The 21,546-nt window shown below is 51.1% G+C and overlaps 1 protein-coding gene across 1 annotated transcript; it reads left to right on the top strand.

Moving 5' to 3' along the window:
• Positions 1 to 1,215: 1,215 nt before the first annotated feature.
• Pes1 (pescadillo ribosomal biogenesis factor 1) lies at positions 1,216 to 16,707 on the top strand. The gene is made up of 15 exons (XM_028870675.2): positions 1,216 to 1,323; positions 5,341 to 5,420; positions 6,362 to 6,515; positions 7,579 to 7,688; positions 10,427 to 10,598; positions 10,683 to 10,772; positions 13,206 to 13,322; positions 13,418 to 13,492; positions 13,698 to 13,784; positions 13,945 to 14,075; positions 14,385 to 14,510; positions 14,622 to 14,806; positions 15,140 to 15,324; positions 15,415 to 15,576; positions 16,306 to 16,707. Exons 1-15 carry the CDS (start codon positions 1,300 to 1,302, stop codon positions 16,387 to 16,389), a joined length of 1,782 nt encoding a protein of 593 aa, XP_028726508.1. The 5' UTR covers positions 1,216 to 1,299; the 3' UTR covers positions 16,390 to 16,707.
• Positions 16,708 to 21,546: the final 4,839 nt, after the last annotated feature.

The following is a 21,546-nucleotide window of genomic DNA, read 5'->3' as shown; positions in this document are numbered from 1 at the left end:
TTTTCTTTTTTGAAAACAGATTTGCTCACTAAACTTAGAGCTACTGGATTTTGTTATGCTAGGCTGACTGGCCTGTAAGTTTAAGAGATCCCATGTCCAGTTATCGCATGTCCAGTTAGTGATTCCCCACTCCCTCCCTCCACTGCCTCCCTCCAGGTCCCCACTGTCACTGCAACATTTTGTTGCTGTTTTGTCTTTAGTTTTTTTCCGAGACAGAGTTTTCGTAGCTCTGCCTGTCCTGGAACTCGCTCAGAAGACCAGGCTGTCCTCGAACTGCAGAGATTCACCGGCCTCTGCCTCCTGAGTGCTGGGATTCAAGGTGTGTGTCACCACTGCTGGGCTGTCACTACAATTTTATGTGTGTGTGTTGCGAATCTGAACGCGGGTCCTTATGCTTGCATGGTAGGAACTCTGTCCACTGGTCATCTCTCTAGCCGTTGTTTTCTTTACGTGGTTTTGTTGTTTTGAGACAGTATCTCTAGCCCAGGCTGGCCTGGAACTTGCGATTTCCCAGCCTCAGACTCCTGGGTGCTGGGAGTACAGGCTTCCACCGTCATGTTCTGCCTTCCATTATTTTTCTTTCTTTTTTGTTTGTTTTTGTTTTTAGATAAAGTCACATTGTGTAGCCCTCGCTGTCCTGGAACTCACAACGTAGATCCGGCTGGTCTCGAACTCATAGAGATCCGCCTGCTTCTGCTTTAACACATTCCCCCAAATTTAAGTGGCTCCTCAGATCTCTCCGCCCTGTGAGGTGAAAGGCAGGCCTTTTCGCTATTTTATCCTGACATGAGCAAACGAACTAGGAGCGGCTGAACCTACGACCAACAAGACAAAGCCCGGCCAGCCCGGTTTTACAACGCCTAGCAACCGTTGCCACGACAATTCAACCCTGCTCTCGCCAGAAGAACGCGGTTCCTTCTGCAACCCCGAAAGCGCCGGGCGGTCCTCCAGCTTTCTCTCGTGCTCTATCCCGAAATGCAATGGGGCTTGCGTTGTCAAGCAACCGTCTTTAGGGTGGTTATAAGACTGCCTAAGTTTTCACGCTGGTTTAAAGCTCGTCTATATAGGGTTGGCAAACAAGAAAAGTATAGAAAGAACGACCCCAATGGTTGAGTTTTATAAAGTTTGGTCGTAAATTAAGAGGTCAAATGCCCAACTTTCTCAGCACTCGCACAGGCATATTTTTGGGCAGCCCTGAGCTGGCGGCGTGGGGTCCTTCGGGGTCCCAGGCAGGGCACGTGCGGGAGGAAGTGGCTCTGCCTGTCCGCGCGGCCTTCGGAGGTTTCTGAACGTGGAGCTATGGGAGGTCTGGAGAAGAAGAAGGTGAGTGGGTTCCTGGGATGGTAGGACCTCGGACTTGTCGCTTTCCCTGGCCGCCGGAGCAGAACTGCGCGCAGGCCCCGGCAGCCGCGGGGAGCTGTGATGTGCTTTCTGTGCAAGGAATTGTGAAGTCGGGCAGAGCGGCCAGACGACAGTTAGAGTGATCCACAGGACGTAGAGTTCATCGTTAAGACTTAGGACTTTTTCAGCTGAGCCGAGCCTGGTCCTAGGTACTGGGGATTGAGAAGTAAGCAATCACATGTGGGCCCCCCTTTCCCGGAGTCACTTTTCCCGTTGGACAAAAATAACCAGATACAGTGCCCAAGGATTGCTAAGTGCGCTCTAAGGGAAGCTAACGAGGAGCAATAAAGTGCAGAGTAACAGAAGACACTTAATCCGATTAGTGTTGTCTTGGAGGCTCTCTTCTGACATAGCATTTCAGTGGAAATCTGGACTGTCAGAACACTTTAGATGGGTGTCGGGCACGGAAGTGCGCGGGAAGGGGGGCGGTCCTCAACATTCCCCGACGAGAAATTCTCGGCGCTCGGATGAAGAGGAGACTATAATCTGTAATGGTCTCTGTTGGAAAGAAGTTTCTTTGATAAGAGGTGAGGCTTACGCTTACCTGTGGGTGTAAGGACAAATGTTTAGAATGTGGTTAGGGATTATGCTGGTTTAGGAAAGTTGCAGTTGTAGGTTCTCCGTCAGGATCGGTGACTTTACCAGCCCTGAGTAGTTGGCATGATTTCCCTAGGTTAGAGGGTCCTAGGTCCAATTGTAAAACTGTTGGTTCCTGCCATGGTATTCATGCCCACTACTGTACTCTTGAGGTTATCATTACGTGGAGATTGTTATGGTTCATAGATAGCATAGCTGGATGGGATTGTTGGTTGCTTCCCTTCTTTGGAAGCTGGCATGGCTCCTTCTGGTACCATGAAAGCTAGTCCTCAGGGAAGGGCTTTTGGGTCAGTTTCAGCTCAGTGGCCTCGGATCCCTGCATCTGAAGTGGGTGGTGTTTTCAGCAATGAGGACTTACTTCCATCTCATGTGAGTAACCAAGGGCAACAGCAATAGCCTGTAATGTTTTGGAAGTCTCTTGAACAACACTGACCAACAACTCCAAAGGAGGCTTCCCATGCCTGGGGTTGGGGTTTTTGTTAGGTGGTCTTTGACTCTTGGAGGGAGCATTGTCAGGCCAGATGAGAGAATTTAAATGATAGATGTATATTTATAGGCAGGCTTACTCTGTACCATTGGTTTGTTTGTAAACAGATAATTAATAGTATGATCCCTTAGGACTTTTTCAGACCTCCTTACTGTTATTTTACCCTCCTCACTCGTGTATCTATCTCCTGCACCCTAATCAGAACCCCCTCCCTGTTTGTCCAGTTTACCTGTATCTGAGCACTTGTTCCCTGACATCCCTGTCTGCTGTGCACCGCCAGCACCACCCCATGGTCCTGACATCCCTGTCTGCTGTGCACCGCCAGCACCACCCCATGGTCCTGACATCCCTCTTTGCTGTGCACCGCCAGCACCACCCCATGGTCCTGACATCCCTCTTTGCTGTGCACCGCCAGCACCACCCCATGGTCCTGACATCCCTCTTTGCTGTGCACCGCCAGCACCACCCCATGGTCCTGACATCCCTGTCTGCTGTGCACCGCCAGCACCACCCCATGGTCCTGACATCCCTGTCTGCTGTGCACCGCCAGCACCACCCCATGGTCCTGACATCCCTGTCTCCTGTGCACCGCCAGCACCACCTCGATGGCCCCTTTTTACTTTCCCAGTTTCTGCAGTTACTCAAGGATACGGCCTCACATCTGAAGGTGTGGGGCCAGGAGCCTGCGATGAGAGAGGACATGGGATGTTTATCTTTCTGGGTCTGGTTTACCTCACTCTGTGTGTCTTATTTGTTTGTTTATTTAAGTTCCATCCATTTCTCAGGCTAGACCCTGAAGAAGGATCCCAGTTTGTTTTTAACACACTTTTTTTGGGGGGTGTGGTGGTGGTGTTTTTGGTTTTTCGAGACAGGGTTTCTCTATGTAGCTTTGTACCTTTCCTGGAACTCACTCTGTAGCCCAGGCTGGACTCGGAACTCAACAGAGATCTACCTGTCTCTGCCTCCCGAGTGTTGGGATTAAAGGCGTGCGCCACCACCGCCCTTAACACACTCTTAATCATCCAGTAAGTGCTAGCCATTTGGAGCTACAAATTATAAGAAGGAAAACCTGACTCTGGAGGCAGAGACAGGCAGATCTCCATGAGTTTGAGGCTAACCTGGTCTACATTGTAAATTCTAGGCCAGCCAACATAGTGAGACCTTGTCTCAAAATAAAAAAGGGAAACCTCCCTTGGGTTGCAGATGGAGATGTCTCAGCAAGCTGTTACACTCTTTACACGGGGTTCCAGAACCATTTTGACATTTGAGGCCAAATTATTTCTTGTCTTATGCATTGTAAGGTGTTTAGCAAAGTGTACTGTCTAACACACACACCCTAATCCAAAAAGTTAAATCACCATGTGAACTAGGTTTCATGTTTAAAATGGCAGTGCACAGTAACGAGATACATGTAAAACAAAACAAAACAAAAAACAAGAGATACACGTGCCACAGGAAAATGGGAAACATTTTGCTTTTCAGCATTGGAGTTAGTGGTGAGACAGGGTCTCCCTGTCTACCACAGGCTGGCCTGAAACTCATGTTCCTCCTGGTTCTACTTTCTGAGTACTGGGATTATAGGTGTTTACCATCATGGCTGGCTCAGTGGGAAACACTTTCCTTTTTTTACACTTACTTAACTTTGTGTGTATGTATGTGTGTGTCCCCAAGAAGCACAGGGCACTGTGGAAGTCAGAGGACAACTTGCAGGAGTCAGTTCTCTCCTTCCACTGTATGCGGCCACCAGGATTGGTGGCAAGTGCTTTTACCTGCCGAGCCATGTCACTGGCCTTAGTGGAGAACACTTGTAATGAAAACTGTAAAGCTCTTCTTTGGCTCCCCCAAGACTTAGCATAGGCCTATTCCCAGTAGTCAGTGGATGTCTACAGGAAAGGGTGAGTAGCGTGTTTTGTGCTGTGGGTTGTTTATAACATAGGTAGTCGAGGGGGCTCTGACTCTTTAGAGCTGGACCTGGGTTCAGAAGATCCTGCTGTCTCACTACAGAGGAAGATCTTATTTAGAGTGGACACAGGTGCTTAGTGTTTCAGGCTGTTTGGCATAGAGTGCCGCTTCTCTCTAGCAATGATGTGAATGAGAGGCAGCGTCTTGTCCTTTTCATCCTCATAGCATCTAGTTTAATGCTTTGAACATAGTTGCTGTCTGGTGAATGAAAGGGGTTGGCGGGGGTGGGGGTGTGTGGGGGGATGGTTGTGGTTCAGGACAAGCATTTTCAGTTAGAGTACTATCATCCCTGATGGAAGAAAAAAAAAATGGCTAGGGGATACCTCAGCTGTTACAGTAGACTTCGTCTAGCTCCCAAGGAACATACTCTCTAAGTCTGTAGTATTAACGTTTTGTTCGGCTGTGGGGAGGAAAGTATGAATAGCTGCTTGTGGGTCCGTGTGAAAAGGCTAATGGTGGTGAGGGGATTAAAAAGGGACAAATAAGAATATGAACACAGGATTAGTTAGGTATCCAGGTTCTGGACTCAGGCCTGGCTTTGGAGACCCAACCCCAGCTTTTAAGGTGTGTAGCTTGACTGGGCTGTTGCACTGAGCTTGTTTCTTAGCTGAAAAATGGGCATTCTGGTGGCACTTATCCCACAGGCTTAAATTGTAGGTTCACTAACTATGTTAGACAGGATGTCGAGCTGGTGCTCAGTACTTCCAGCATCATGCGATGCATGTATGCAAGGGCAGCACGGAGCTCCTTTGGGCAGGCCAACTCACCCCTACAGCAGTCCCCATCCCGGAGATATGCCACCTGCCCAGTTAGCTCTTTCTAGAACTCACTTTCCCAGTTGGATGTCACTCACTGCACTATCACTAACAGAATTGTTTGTTTTCCTCCCTAAGTATGAACGAGGCTCTGCCACCAACTATATCACCCGAAACAAAGCCCGGAAGAAGCTGCAGCTGAGCCTGCCTGATTTCAGGTGAGGTTGGAGAGGAGCAGACTGGGGTCATCTGGGAGCCTGGGAAATGAAATAAGGGCCCAGTGGAAACTTACTGGAGTCATCCTAGCCTTCCTGTACTATCCTCCTCTTCCTCATCTTCTCTGCTGGTGAGCTGTGCTTTGCCAGGTGTGGCCTGAGAACTGTCTCTCCAGGTTGCGCTGCTGGATGTTTGCACTTTACCTTCTCCCTTCTGACAGAGTCCTACAGAGTCCTTCCTGAGGCCTTCAGCTGGGGACTCCTTGTTGAGTCAAGTCCAGATGTCTCTGCAGTCTGTGGGTCCTTCCGTCAGGCTAATCCTGACCTCTGCAACCTCCCCCCTCTGTGTGTGTTCGGTTGGGGGGTGGGGTGGGGTGGTTACAGGCTTTTGTTGTTGTTTTTGACAGAATTTTTTGGTTGTTTGCTTGGGTTTTTGTTTGTTTTCGGTAGAACTGGGCCTTGAACCAAGGGCCTCACACAGGCTACTCAAGCACTCTGCCACTGAGCTGTATCTCCAAGCCTGTTTTTTCTACTTGTTCGTTTGAGAAAAACTCACTCCCATAGTCCCGACTAGCCTCAAACTTCTGTTCCTCCTGCCTCAGCCTCCTGGGTGTTAGGAGAACAAGTGAGCTGAATCACCATGCTTGGCCATCTCTCTTCTTAGAATGGTCAACCCTTCTATATGTTTGAAATGTTGACTTCTCGGTGTGGCGTTTCCTGGTTTAGGTGCCTGCCAACCTTTGTCAGGGTCCTGTCTGCTTCCACTGAAGTGCCTGGGACAGTCTGCTTGCACTGTGTGTTGAGGAACTTGTGACCGTCAGACTCACTCACTTGAGAGGTCCCTCAGCATAGACTTCCATGCTTTCTGGTCACTCTTGCTTTCTATGTGCATCTGTGGCTGGTGTTTTCCCCTTTGCTAGTTTAATAGGTGGCTTATCTTCCAGGCGGCTGTGCATCCTGAAAGGCATTTATCCCCATGAGCCCAAGCATAAGAAGAAAGTGAACAAGGGTTCCACAGCAGCCCGAACATTTTACCTTATCAAAGATATTAAATTCCTCCTCCATGAGCCCATCGTCAACAAGTTCCGAGAGTACAAGGTGAGGCCTGGGGTCTTGTGTTCGCAGCTTTGTAACTTACTGACCCTAGACAAGTTGCTGATCCACTTGGAGGGCCAGTCCTGGGGGGAGAGGGGAAGTCATCCTACCCCAGAAGGATGTCTCCAGGGCTCAGTGAGATCGCCTACCAACAAATCATTTGCACAGGACCTGCATATAATTGTTAGCTAATCCTGTACCCCTCCCCCAGATTATTATTTTTTGCCCCCAAAGCAAAAATGGTACCATTCCAGGGCTTTTTGGTGCCTTTTGTGCTACCAAGCCCTCCTAGTCTAGTTCTTTGTGGGATTGTTCCCAGGGCTCCTGGGCTTCAGTTCCATACATAGAGAAATATTAATGCTTGACTGCCACAGGGACAGCAGAAACCGATTTCCATTGGAAAGTAGACTAATTGCAATTAAACTGCTGCCTCTTGGCCCCTCTGGCTGGAAACAGGGATCTCCGAGGAGTGGGCGCCACCTGGTGGCCAGCAGAAGACTGGGCAGCAGCTGTGACTGGGTTTTGCAGCTACATCAAACAGTGGGCAAGCCGTGGGAAATGTGTCCAAGACCTGCTGCTTTTAATTCCACATACTTTTTAGGCTTCTTAGGAGCCCTGGGCTGGGTTTGAACAACTCTTGGGAGGAAAAACATCTGTCAGTTTGGAAGATGTGGCTTTATAGTTTATCTCGGTTGTTGTTGTTATTTTTCTGTGTAGTTTGTTTTCCATAGATGTGAACAAGTGGTTTTGGGTGCTGCTGAAAGCCCTTCCAGCCATGATCTGCCTCAGTGCAGAGCAGCTATGCCTTCTTTTCCTAGGTAGAATGTGGTGTCAGCACATCCATGCATCATCAGAGGGGCCCTGGGCCTCCTCTGGTCATTGTCATGGGTCTGAGGTTCCATGGAATTGGCTATTTGGCAAATCTTGGGCTGAGGGGCCTGATGGCCCAGACAAATAGCTGTTAGCAGTTTCAGAAGACCTTGAGAGACCCTGTCCTGTGTATCCCCTCTCCATGGAGGAGATGCTCGTAAGCCCTTACCAGAGCATCATCGCTCTCTCCTTGCAGGTGTTTGTTCGGAAGCTCCGCAAAGCCTATGGGAAGAGCGAGTGGAATGCTGTGGAGCGCCTGAAGGACAACAAGCCCAGCTACAAGCTTGACCACATTGTCAAGGAGCGGTGAGTCTCGCCCCTCAGTGATGCAGTTGCTGCTGAGTGTTGTCCTAGTGCTGGAGATAGAGTGGGGACAAGACCAAGACTTGACTGACAGAGGGCATGTCCTTTTAGAGGAGGTAGACCAGAAACCAAGCTGGCAGATCAGTGTCGTGATTCTAAGGTGCACTGGGTACAGGAAAGGTTGTAAGGCAGTGTGTAGAGAACTGGGGTGTGTGCTAGAGTTACATTGATTACATTTCCAGAGATCCCTCTGGAAAGTGACCTGTTTCGGCCAGCCAGGAATGCACATTATGAGCAGAGACAGCAGCAAGTTCAAAGGCCCCATGGTAGAAGAGCCCGAGCCATGAGTTCCCACACTGCAGACATACTTCTGGTCCTGACTGTTCCTCATTCAACCTTCTCAGAAAGTTCCTCCCCTTCACTGGCTATTCAGTGATCCTTGCCTTTTCAGGAGAATTTGGCAAATGCCTGAGGACCCTTGTAGTTTCCACAGTTTGGATGGAATGTGTTTGTTATCTGCTGGATAGAAGCCAGCATTGCTACTAAATATTCTTCAGTGTTCATAATAGTTCCCACAATGCAGAACACTTGGGCCTGGAACTGATCCAGTGTAGAACCCTAGGCTAGTGTCTCCATTCTGTGGACTGATGGCCTAGGCACGCTCAGTTCCAGAGTGATGGGGCATGGCTTCTTTCCTGGGATATGGGCACCTTGGCCTGGGAGATAACAGTTGGTATCATGAGCTGGGTGGCCAGAGGACAGGGACAACTCTGATCAGGTACACATGACTACCATACATTTTAGTAGCAACTGTCCCATCTGTGACACAGCTGTTATATAGACAAGGTGGGAAAAAAGAAAAAGAAAACCAAGCACCTGGGTTCATGGACAAAGCAAATAGCATCTGGTCTCCTCAACCAGAGCCAAAGCTTAGGGAAAACCAAGAAGTCCAAGAGACATATACTTGTCCTACAAAGGAGAAAGTTAGGAAACTGAGGCACCAAGCAGGCTGAGGGAGGTTCTTGCCTCTGCCTCAGGAACTTAGACGGCTGTCCCTTCACCTGCTAGGTCCCCCCTTCATCTTAGCCTGGTTTTGAAGACCTGGCAGATCTCTCAACTCAGTTGTAGTAAAACAATGCTATTTGGGGCCTGGGACCTTGACCATTTGTAGTCCTGTGCCCTTCAGAGCCCTTTATGACATGGGAGATCATCATCATCCTTTTTGTTTTTCAAGACAGGGTTTCTCTGGCTGTCCTAGAACTCTCCCTGTAGACCAGGCTGGCCTAGAAATCCACCTGCCTCTCCTCCTGTGTGCTGGGGTTAAAGGTGTGCGTCACCACTGCTCTGCCCTCTCCTTTTTTTGTTTTTGTTTCGTTTTGTTTTTTTTTCGAGACAGGGTTTCTCTGTGTATCCCTGGCTGTCCTAGAACTTGCTCTGTAGACCAGGCTGGCCACAGAGACTAGAAACTCACAGAAATCCACCTCCCTCTGCCTCCTGGGCGCTAGGATTAAAGGCATGTGCTACCACCGCCCAGATTTTTTATGGTTTTTTGACACCTATAGCTCTGACTGTCCTAGAATTCACTATGTAGACCAGGCTAGCCTCAAACTCCTGGAGATTCTCCTCCTCCTGCCTCCCAGATGCTGGGATTAAAGGTGTGTGCCACTGCTCCTGGCAGACCCTTTTCCTCAAATGAAGCTTCCTGGAATGTGGTTCAGATGCTACAACTCTAGGGCAGCCTGGCTTGAGGAGGGGACTGGAAGCCCTGTAGATATCTGTACTCAGGGTGTGTTTAGAGCCACAAGAGGTAGATGGATGGGTGGTTTGGTTTGGTTGATTCTAGTTTGATTGTGAGATAAGGTAGATCTGTAGATGACCTGTAACTCATGATCCTCTTGCCCCCACCTCCCAAGTGCTAGGATTACAGGTATGTACCACTATATCTGATTAAAGATACCCTACTTTAAGTCAGCAAATTTTGTTCAGCAGTGTCATTTTCTAGATGAAGCTGGAGCTAGAGAAGGCCAAGTGACCCAGTTAGCGTCACAGCTCAGAATGGGCTAGAGTCCGGGTGTCGAGACTTGTGGTTCACTGTCTCTGTCCCACACTTCCGTCCCCCTGTGTGTAAACTATCAAAGCAGTGGTGGCTCTTGCCCAAGTGACTCTTTGTCTGCTCCCTCCTTAACCATGGGGTTCCTGGAAATACGTTCTCACTCTAACTGGACAGAGTCCTAGTGCCAACATTTTACAGTGGTTCTGTCAGTTACACGGATCTGGATGGTGAGAAATGGGAAGACAAGACCCACTCAGGTGACCTATAGGCAAGCCCAGGTGCAGAGGCTGCTGGGGAAACAGCCCCTCTCATCTTCCTGGCCCAGCAGGCCAGCTTCCTATTTTTCCCTTTTTCATCGTGGGCCTTTGAGGATTCCGCTTTCAAAGAGAGTCAGGGAGCCACCAGGTTGGTGTCCCCTCATTCACAACAAGGTAACAAGTAGTTGAGGCTTCTGTGCGGTGTCTTGAGGTCATCAGAGTTCACTGGGAACATCCTGGTTCTTCAGTGGCTATCGGACTGTTTCCAGATGTGTGTGCCAACTGTGGGGAAGTTGTTGCTGCCACCAGGTCAGGAAGTAGCTGTGGCAGTGCCTGGCTTGGGTGTCAGGGCCTCTGGGGCAGCTACTGGGGAGAGGCAAAGTGGTTAGAGACAGAATGGGCTCACAAGCGCTGCCCTCACCACCTTACAGGTACCCCACATTTATCGATGCTCTGAGGGATCTTGACGATGCCCTGTCAATGTGCTTCCTCTTCTCCACCTTCCCACGGACCGGCAAGTGCCATGTGCAGACCATCCAGCTGTGTCGCCGGCTTACGGTGGAGTTCCTGCACTACGTCATTGCTGCCCGAGCCCTGCGCAAGGTGAGCTAAGGCTCTCCTGGGGATCCCTGGTCCTCTCCTGTCATCCGTTGGTCTTCATACTGTCGTCCCCTACCCTCCCTCCAGGTCTTCCTGTCCATCAAAGGCATTTACTATCAGGCTGAGGTGCTGGGGCAGCCCATCGTATGGATTGCACCCTATGCTTTCTCCCATGATGTAAGTGTGCCTTTTGGGGGTGTCTTGTGCTGGTTGGGTGTGGGTCAGGTGCTGTCTTTGGAGTCAGCCCTTGCTGGGTTCCTGATTCTTGGCCGCTGTGCAGAGGTGGGGTGAGGGGAAGGGTAGGGCATGTGCTTTACATCCCAGTCGGTCAATAGTGCTGGATCAGTCACAGAATTCTCAGTGTCGTGTGTACACTCAGGCCCATAGGCTAATCCTTACTAAGCTTGCCTGCCTCCAGCACTTCTGCTAGAGTGCTGGTTCTCAATCTTCCTAGTGCTGCAACCCCTTAATACAGTTCCTTGTGTTGTGGGGACCCCCAACCATAAAATTATTTGTCGCTACTTCATAACTGTAGTTTTGCTACTGTTATGAATCACAGTGTAAGTATCTGATGTGCAGATGGTCTTAGGTGACTCACAGGTTAAGAACCACTGTGCTAGGTGATCTTGAACATGTTCCTTCATCTTTCTGCATCAGTAAATAACGGTTTCCATCTTCTCAGCCTTGCCATGAGGACTTGAGGGAAAAGAAGTCTTTTAATGGGCAGTGCGGACAGCTCTGGGGGCTGTGTGTGCCCAGTGTTTTGCACAGTTACCACCTGGATCGAGAGCCCAGCCCCCCTCTCAGACCCACTGGGGTCCCTGTTCCCACTCTGCCGTTGGCATACCACAACAAAACTGCTCCATTCCCGTCTCCTCTCTGCTCCATCGTCCCCTTAGCCTGGAACAGAGGGTGACTCCAGGGGAGGGAGCACGAGAGAGGCACTTAGCACGTGGCACTGACTTTTATTGGCTTCCTTTGAAGAGCTTGGGATTGTTCCCAGGGCCCTGCTAAGAGGAGTTTGGTTTTGCTTTCCATGGAAGCCTTGTTATCTCCCAGTCCCCCAGAAGGTCACCCCTAGCCGGGCTTGCCCCGGAATTGTCTGTCTGTGGGCTGTACTTGACCTCCCTTCCTGCTTGTTCATTAAGCAGGAATTGGTACCTTGCATAGAGAACAGCTGTACAGAGTGAGCTGAGGTTCTGTGCTCCTGGGCTGCAGGGGGTGCCCGAGGCTAGAACCTGCCATGTCTGGTGTACCGGTAAGGGGCTTCTGTCTGTGGACAAGCGGTGGCCTTGGAGCTCAGCAGTCCCTTGTCCAGTTCCTTGAAGCATGCTTGGGGAGCCATGGTGCATGGCCCTTCCTTCCCTGCTCCTCCTCCTCCTCCTCCTCCTCCTCCTTCCTGCCTCACTTCTTTGGCTCTCTCTGTCTTTCCTTCCCTCTGGTGTCGAACCCCCGTGCTTCTCAGACTGCTCTTTGTGTGCCCTTGGGGTGCTGAATAGGGCCCTGTGAGGGCCAGCCTCCACACAGCTGGCCCTGGGGGAAGGGCAGAGCTGCCCATGCCTCCTTCCTCCCAGCTTGCTGCCAACTGCTTCCTCTCAGCAAAGGGTAGTTGTAACAAGGACCCTCGTGTGCCCCTGCCCTGGGCAGCCAGTGCTGAGCATGCAGCCGTGGGACTTGGGGTAATAACAGTGGTGAGGGCAGAGTGTACCTGCCCTGCTCAGTACTGTGGGAAATGAAGTCTGCTCAAGTGCCTACCAGAAAAAAGCCTGTCTGGTAGCAAGATGGAGAGCTAGTTCAGAGTTATGGTGTCCCAAGCTGAGGGGATGTCGTGATCATTATCAACTTCGACATTTCTTAGAAATGTTTCCCAGTGGTTAGCAGGGCTTGGTGGGGCCCTTGGGTAGGCCTCTGGCTTTAGAGGGTGCAACCATTCCAGAGTTAGACACTTTGGTCCAGTTTGTAGGTCAGCTCCTTATGGTAATGGCAGAGGTAAGCCATGCACTTCCGTTGGCTGGATGGCAGCTTGGAGAGGTGGTCTGCCTCTGCTTCAGCCTACTCCTAGGCCCTAGGCTGGGTCTGAGATGGAAATGCTAAGCTCTGAGCCTCATCACACTTCTCCAGGGTGTGGCTAGACTGAGTCCTGTTCACCTGCTACATCTAGCCACACCTGGCTTCCCAAGGCACCTTGGTCGGTAGATGTTGTCACCTCTTCTGGGCTATGGACCATGAGCTACACACAGGCCTTGCTGGGCTCGGGAGGGCTGCCTCTGCTCACAGTGGCCCTGAAGCAGTCTTAGGCACATACTGGGTTGGGTGGTAGGCAAGGTGTGTGCTCTGTCTAGGTCCCACTGATAACTGAGGGAGGAGTGGAAGACCAGGTCCAGGAAGAGGTCGAGTCGGCCCCATGGAGCACCTTAGACCGGTTCCCCTTGTCTTTATCCTGGCTCCCCTTTACCACATGGGAACCTGACACTGGTCTCCATGTACCCATAGCCTTTGGGGCCTCTGTTCAGAGCCCCCCTTGTGCTTAAGATGCCTGTGGGTTTGTGGTCATAACACCTACTTCCACCCCTGTGCTAACAGTGTTGATATGTCTCCTTATGCCCCCAGCATCCAACAGATGTGGACTACAGGGTCATGGCCACCTTCACTGAGTTCTATACCACTCTCCTGGGCTTTGTCAACTTCCGCCTCTACCAGTCTCTCAACCTCCACTACCCACCCAAGGTAGAGCCCTGGCACCTCCTCTCCTAGCTTGGATCTAGCCTTTCTGTCCTCACTCGGAGGCACGGGGCTGTAGGTTGCCTCTTCCTTCTTCCCAGCTCGAAGGTCAAGCCCAAGCAGAAACAAAGATCAGCGAGGACACATATGCCCTGGACTCTGAGAGCTCTATGGAGGTAAGAGGGGCTTGGGGGGCACTGGCCCTACGTCGATCTGTCCCAGGAATAGTTGGTGATTTGGCTAGGGGGTGGTTTATGACTTACCCTTAGAGCCCAGCCCCAGATGTGGCCTGGAGCTGTTTCTGCTCCCCACCCTGCCCCACACCCAGGTGAGGTTCCCCGCCTGCAAGCAGGCCACCTTGCAGCTCTGCTTCCCCTACAGAAACTAGCAGCTCTCAGTGCCAGCCTGGCCCGAGTGGTGGTGCCCACTATAGAGGAGGCTGAGGCCGATGAGTTTCCTGCTGATGGGGTGAGTGAGCACTGTGCTGCCTTCCTGGAATGCACGGGCTGGGGCAGGATGCAGGGCGGGACATCGCCTGCAATCTGGGACCTAGAAGGAAGCTGCCAGTCCCTTCCTCTCGGTGGGGCCGGGTGGCCTGGTGGTGTGAAGCTTGGCCCCTTCCCTGCAGGAGGTGTCAGAGCAGGAGGAAGGGCGCAGGAAAGAGCTGGAGGCACAGGAGAGACACAAGCGACTCTTCGAGGGCCTGAAGTTCTTCCTGAACCGAGAGGTGCCCCGTGAAGCACTGTCCTTCATCATCAGGTGGGCAGGCCGTCAGCCAGCCCATGGTTCTGGCTGTGCAGTAGTCCGGTCTCCATCCTAGCCTAGAGGCCTGATGAGGGTGTCTCCACTCCTCACGAAGCAGTGTGTGCAGAGCATTCAGGCAGGCGGAGGGGAGAGCTGCTGTTCTGCCACTAGCTAAGTCCTTACTGGACCAGGACTGCAGGGGCTACACCAGACAGGAGGCTCTGGGGTGAGCACTTCCTAGAAGGGTGGGCTTGTGGGTAGTAGGTCCAGAGAAGTTTCCAGGGCAGGCAGCTCATGCCTAAAAGGCTTATGGTCCACCTGTAGGAGTTTTGGTGGGGATGTATCCTGGGACAAGTCTTTGTGCATTGGAGCCACTTATGACATCACAGACTCGTGCATCACCCACCAGATTGTTGACCGGCCTGGGCAGCAGACCCCCGTCATTGGCAGGTAGACTCTGAAAGCCCTTGAGAGCCCTTTGGGAGGGGGGTTCCAGCCCTGGTGGTGCAGTGGTCCCTCTGGCTGTCCTTTGTGACCTGTCTGCTGGCTGTTCTGCACCAGGTACTACATCCAGCCCCAGTGGGTGTTTGACTGTGTGAATGCCCGCCTCCTCCTCCCCGTGGCGGAGTACTTCCCTGGGGTGCAGCTGCCCCCACACCTTTCACCCTTCGTGTCCGAGAAGGAAGGAGATTACATTCCCCCTGAGAAGCTGAAGCTACTGGCTCTGCAGCGGGGAGAAGACCCAGGTGAGCTGGGCAAGGACGGGAGAGTGTGGGCAGGCTCCTGGTGGCCCTGGCCCCTATGCCCCAGCTGGCTCTGTCCCTTGGCTCCAGAGCTGGCAGGCTCCAGAGGAGAGGCCAGCGGGAGCAGGAAGCCCCCACTTTCCAGCATTTGCAGTGTTAGTCTGTGCTGACCTTTGGAATAGCTGAGCAGAATGGCCTGGGGTTGTCAGTGTTCACACGGGTAGCAAGGGTGTTCAGGAGAGGCCGGAGAGCTGTCTTGGAAGGCAGCTCAGCTGGGGCCATCGGGGGAGCATCCTTGAGCTGCCTTTGGAATGCGAAGTCACCTGCTCTCTGTAGGAGACCTGAAAGAGGAAGAGGAGGACGAGGAGGAGGAGGAGGATGACGACGACGATGACAATGATGACAATGAAGGTGATGGTGATGTTGCGGAGGACAAGGAGGAGGAGGATGTGGAAGCTGATTCAGAGAAGGAGGAGGAGGCGCACCTGTCTGCCTTGGAGCAGCAAAGGCTGGAAGGGAAGGTAGGGAAGCACTGCACAAAGCCCTCCCTGACTGGGAGGCACCCGTTACCCAGAAGGCCAGGCCCACATGCAGCTGCCTTGTTTCCCCAGAAGCCCCAGGTGGTGGCCGGCACTGTGAAACTGGAGGACAAGCAGCGGCTGGCCCAGGAGGAAGAAAGCGAGGCCAAGCGCCTGGCCATCATGATGATGAAAAAGCGAGAGAAGTACCTCTACCAAAAGATCATGTTTGGCAAGCGGCGCAAAATCCGAGAGGTAAGTTCCTGCTCTGATGAGGCCTCCACACATCTGCACGGTTGAGCTCCCCCGGCCCATTTGGCCTGAGCATGGGACTAGCCCAGCGGTCTCGGGAAGTCTTTCTGAAGCTCCTGGGTGCTTGTTCCGTGTGTTGACTGGGGGGTTTCACTTGAGCTTGAGCACTTGCTCAGCACTCACAGGTCCCAGGATTTGATCACAGCAGGGGAGGCAGGGGCAGAAAAAACAAAACACAACAAAGCAGTTGTGCACTGAGGCCTCCAGAGTGCCTGGCAGCCTTGCCTTGGGGGCATCCCACCAGGTTCCTCTTCAATAACAGCATGGTAGTCTCTCAGGTCTTTCCATGACATTGTACAGTGTGACCTGTTCCCTGCTGGTGGTCATGCTCAGGAAACAGCAGACCCGGCCCAGGAAGGAGTCTCCTCCCTGTGCCCTCTCTGCCAGCTCCCAGTAAAGGTTTGAGTGGTATTGCCTTTTCCTGCTTCCTCAGGGGAGCTGGTGGAAGAGTCGGTCTAGATTCCCCAAGCTGGAGATTTGAGTCCATGAACTGAGTTATCTGGGCAACAGTGGGGTTCTGTTCTTTGACCCTGAGGTATGAGTCAGGGTCTTTGGGTATTTGCTTGTTAGCTTTTCTAGAAGCTCCACTAGTAATGGATAGCCCTAGTAAGGGAAGACATCCCTCCCTGCTCACTCTCCATCCTGTCCTGAGTTTCTCCTTCCTTCTCACAGGCCAACAAGCTGGCAGAGAAAAGGAAAGCCCATGATGACGCTGTGAGGTCTGAGAAAAAGGCCAAGAGGACAAGGCCTGTGTGAGCTCCGACTGGCCCTCACTGGGAGGGACATGGCAGAAGCAAGCCAGTGGAACGCATGCCACACACTCGAGCACCAGCCCGGCACCCTCATGCTTTTGGTGGTGTGTGGCCGGCCCTAGCCTCCTATGAAGTTCATGCCAGTGTCTGGACAGAGGCCTCTACCCAGCGCAGTTCTTACTCCAGGAATCTGACTGTTAGCCTCATTTTGCTTGGCTTCCCACAGCCTCCTACACAGCTGTGTCCTTAATTCTCACGATGCTGTCATGGAATAAGGGTGAGGAGCTCTTATTAAATGGCTGGACTTTTGCAGCCAACTGGATTCTGTGTTCAGAAGTCTCCCTGGGGTTGGAAAGGAGTCACCTGGACAGACCCAGATGGGCCCAGGCACACTCAGAAGTCTGAGTCCAGGGATGCTAGGAAGGACACAGGTTCTGGGCTTGGGTTTCACACTCGCCCTGGTCTGGTTCCTGTTTCAGCTCAGGTGCTACTCTGAACCTGCTTCCTCAAGTTAGGGTTTGACATTCTGGAATCTTCCCACAGCAGTGTGCTGAGGGTTCACTTGTCTAGTCATGGTCTATAAACATTAACTGGCTTCTTCACTTCCTGCTGGAGCTCATCAGAAGGTGAAAGAAGGTGTCTTAGGGTTCTATTGCTATGGTAAGACACTGACCAAAAGCAAGTTGGGGAGAAAAGGATTTATTTGGCTTACACTTCCACATTGCTGTTCATTATTGAAGGAAGTCAGGACAGGAACTCAAACAGGACAGGATCCTGGAGGCAGGAGCTGATGCAGACGCCATGGAGGGGAGCTGCTTACTGGCCTGCCACCATGGCTTGCTCAGCCTTCCTTATAGAACTGAGAACCAGCAGCCCAGGGATGGCTCCACTCACAATGGACTGGGCCCGCCCCCACTGATGATTAATTGAGAAAATGCCTGGCGGCTGGATCTCACGGAGGCGTTTCTCCAACTGAGGCTCCTTCCTCGATTGTTTCAATTTGACACAAAACCAGCAGTACAACTGACCCCTGGTCAACTTGACACAGACACATCATTAAAGCCACAGCCCTTCCTTTCTTATTCCCCAAGACCTCACATTGAAAATATAAAGAACTTTAAAAGTCCCACCTTCTTACAAATTCAAATTTCAGTCCCTTTAAAATAGCCAACCTATTAAAATTCAAAGTCTCTCAACTGAGGGCTCCAGTAAAATACTTTCTTACTTAAAGAGGGGAAAAAAAAAGTCAGGGCACAATCAAATCAAAGCAAAACCAAATTCCAACCATCCAGTGTCTGGGTTCCACTCCTAATCATCTGGACTCCTCCAGAGGGCTTGGGTGACTTCTCCAGCTCCACCCTCTAAGGCACACACAGCTGTCTTCTAGGTTCTGGATGGCTCCACTCCACTGCTGCTGTGGGTAGTCATCCCATGGCACTGGCATCTCCAAAATGCTGGAGTCCCTCACTGCAGCTGGGCTGTACTTCCACCAATAGCCTACCTATCATAGGCTCTCCTCATGGTGCTAAACTTCAGCTTCTCTGCATGATCGCTTCAGTCCTGGGTCTTCACCAGCGGCCTGTCAGTGCCAAGCCTCAGCTGCACTCCATGACCCCTTCATGCCTTCAAGTCCAACTACCAACATGAGGTACAACCATGGCCACCTCTGGGACTCGGCTTCTCTGCCTTCAGGAAACGCTTCCAGAAGATTTTACCAGTGATGCTAGTCTCTTCATTTGGTTGGTTGGTTGGTTGGTTGGTTGGTTGTGTGTGTGTGTGTGTGTGTGTTTTTTTTTTTTTTTTTCCGAGATGGTTTCTCTATCCCTGGCTGTCCTGGAACTCACTCTGTAGACCTGAGGCTGCAGGCTGTCCTGGAACTCAGAGATTCACTTGCCTTTGCCTCTGGAGTGCTGGGATTAAAGGTGAGTGCTTAAAATTAAAAGCATGAAAAAGCATAAAAGCATAAAAGCACATGATTAAAAGCATGTGCCACAACCACCCGACTCTGGTCTCTTAGTCACTGCTACTTTCTTAGCTCCAGCTAACCAGCATCAATTGTCCCAGTAATGCACAGGCTTCTCTTCAGTGGTGCTGGTCCCTGCTTAGTTATGGCTGACTGCACCTCCAGCTGATCAGAACAACAGAGTCTCAATTCAAAATAGCAAATAGCCTTGATAGTCTGTCTTAGTTGGGGTTTCTGTTGCTGTGAAGAGACCCATGACCATGGCAGCTCTTATAAAGGAAAACATTTAATTGAGGTGGTGGCTTACAGTTCAGAGGTTCAGTCGACTGTCGTCATGGTAGGCAGTTTGGCAGTCTGCTGATAGATAAATGGTGCAGGAACAGTAGCTGAGAGACCTACAACTTGCAGGCAACAGGAAGTCAACTGAACACTGAGCAAGATTCTGAGCATAGGAAACCTCAAATCCCACCACCCCAGTGACACTGTTCCTCTAATAAGGCCATGCCCACTCCAACAAAGCCACACCTCCTAATAGTGCCACTCCCTGTGAGCTTATAGGGGCCAATTACATTTAAGCTACCATAGGTTTCTGTTGCTGTGAAGAGACACCATGACCACAGCAACTCAAAGGAAAAAAGTTCTGCTACTTGGGGGGGGGGGAGTTGGAACATGGCCCCTCATTCAATTACATCTTCACCAGCTTTCTGTTTTTGACAGTTTCCTTCACTGCCTAAGCTTGGCTGTCCTGAAACTGGATCTGTAAATCAGGCTGGCCTCAAACTCAAAGATCTGCCAGCCTCTGCCTTCTGAGTGCTGGAATTAAAGGTGTGTGCCACCACACTATGCTTTAAGCTCTTCTTTAATTCCTTTTCACAAGTTGGAAACTTGGAAAGTTGGGTGGGATCTTGTCCTGAGGTCACCACTCCCTTTATTTCTTAATCTGTTTATCTCCTGGAACACAGAATGTAGCTTCATTCCACTTCCTGATGCCCCTTTTCTCCTAAATTTCCTTGCTCAGCTTGCACCTTTTCATTATAAATCTTTGTAAGTATGAACACTAATAACCACATGACAGTCTATACTAGGTTGTTTTAAGATTTCCTTTGCCAACGGAATTAATACAAATCTCTTCACGTTAGCCTCAGGCAGACTCTTCAAACAAGGGCAATTTTTTTCACCAAAATATAAGACTGGTCTCTGGGCCACATACTAACATTCTTCTCTGAAGCCTCTGGATCCAGGCACCCACAGTTCAAATCTCACTCAGCACCACTGTCTTCCATGCTCCTACTGGGATGGCCCAGTAAGTTCAAGTGTTCAACTGCTTTTCTTTTTTTTTTTTTTTTTTTGGTTTTTCGAGACAGGGTTTCTCTGTGTAGCTTTGCGCCTTTCCTGGAACTCGCTTTGGAGACCAGGCTGGCCTCGAACTCAGAGATCCGCCTGCCTCTGCCTCCCGAGTGCTGGGATTAAAGGCATGCGCCACCACCGCCCGGCTCAACTGCTTTTCTAAGCCACAGTCCCAAGGTCCATATTCCTTCAAACAAAGCCTCAGTAAGGCCTGTCACAGCAATACCCCAGTCCTTAGCACCAGCTTCTGTCTTAGGGTTTCTATTGCTGTGAAGAGACACCATGATTACTGAAACTTTTACAAAGGAAAACATTTAATTGGGCGGCTTACAGTTTCAGAGGTTTAGTCCATTATCATCATGGTGGGACATGGTAGCATGAAGGCAGACATGGTGCTGGAGGAGGAACTGAGAATGGAGAATCCTACAGGTGACAGGAAATGCTCTGTCTCACTGGGCATGGCTTGAGCATATATGAGACCTCAAAGCCCACCTCCACAGTGACACACTTCCTCTAACAAGGCCACACCCCTAATAATGCCACTCCCTTTGGGGTCCATTTTCTTTCAAAACACCAAAGAGTCTTTAAATTTCTCTCTAAAACTTCATCAGGCAGGCCCTCCATCTGCATTGCTCTCAACATTTTTATCTTTGAAGCTCCTCAAGAACTTCCCACTGAGCTCTCACCACACGATGACTTTTCTAGCCTAAAGTTCCAAAGTCCTTCCATAGTCCTCCCCAAAACATGGTCAGGTCTGTCACAGCAATACCCCACTCCTGGTACCAACTTATTGTAGGGTTTCTATGCTTCGATGAAACACCAGAACCAAAAAGCAAAAAAAGGGTTTGTCTTACACTTCCATATCGCTGTTCGTCACTGAAGGAAGTCAGGATGGGAACTCAAGCAGGGCAGGATCCTGGAGGCAGGAGCTGATGCAGAACCCCCCCCCCCACTCCAACTCCTGCTGCTGATAGCCCTTACCTGGAACTGTCCATGCATCATAACTGGGTTCTAGTCACTCCTCAGGGGCTGTGATGTCCTAAACGGGGTAGACTGAGCTCTGCTGTCTGTGAATCTAAGGACCTGGTGGTCTGGCCTGCCTGTTTTGTGCTGGCTCTGTATGTGGAGAATAAATCTGCCGCAGTGGCTGCACCTTCCCCAAAGAGGAGGGCAAGAGTTTTGGCAGGCTGTGGCTTGTGGACACAGTGTCCCCAAAACTGATGGTCTCACTATATATGTGGATGAGAGGGCTCTGTCTGACGCCAGCTCTGGCTTGGCAGCTGGGGGAGGCAGGAACCAAAGGAGTCGCACACAGCTATGTAGCCCAGATGACTCAGGCCTGCATGGGTATATGTGTATCTAGGGCCCACATGGACAAAGGCAAGCCCATCAGATATGGAAGAATGCCTGGCAGCCAGGCTGATGTGGAATTTTCCCCATTCCAGAGTTGCCTAGAAATGTCGGGGGCAGTGGGGCTCTGACGTGGCCCATGTTCCACTGGATGGCCAGCTGGTTTTGTACTGCCCACAACTGGGGCTAATTCCAGACGAGTTCCCATCCTTGGTTCTGCTTTGGGATGAAGGACAGCCTGAACCTAGACAGGCGCATCCACTTCCTACTTGCCCAGTCCTCTTGAGGGATGGGCATCTACGAAAGGGAAGTTAGCTGAACCGTTTAAGTAACAGGACCCTTTGGAGCCAAGCCCCTTGCCTGGGTCGGCCCAGGGATCCTGGCTCATCTTCACCTGTTTTCCTTGGGTACCAAAAATGTGTCCCTGGCCTCCACAGAGGGAGCTGGGAAGACCTATGTTTCCCTGGATCCCCCGGAGCTCCAGTGCTCTCAATAAAAGGC

Source organism: Peromyscus leucopus, chromosome 7 (genome assembly GCF_004664715.2).
Source record: "Peromyscus leucopus breed LL Stock chromosome 7, UCI_PerLeu_2.1, whole genome shotgun sequence".
Lineage (NCBI taxonomy): Eukaryota > Metazoa > Chordata > Mammalia > Rodentia > Cricetidae > Peromyscus > Peromyscus leucopus.
Note: the sequence above shows the minus strand (reverse complement) of the source record. Positions and strands in the feature narration are given on the sequence as shown.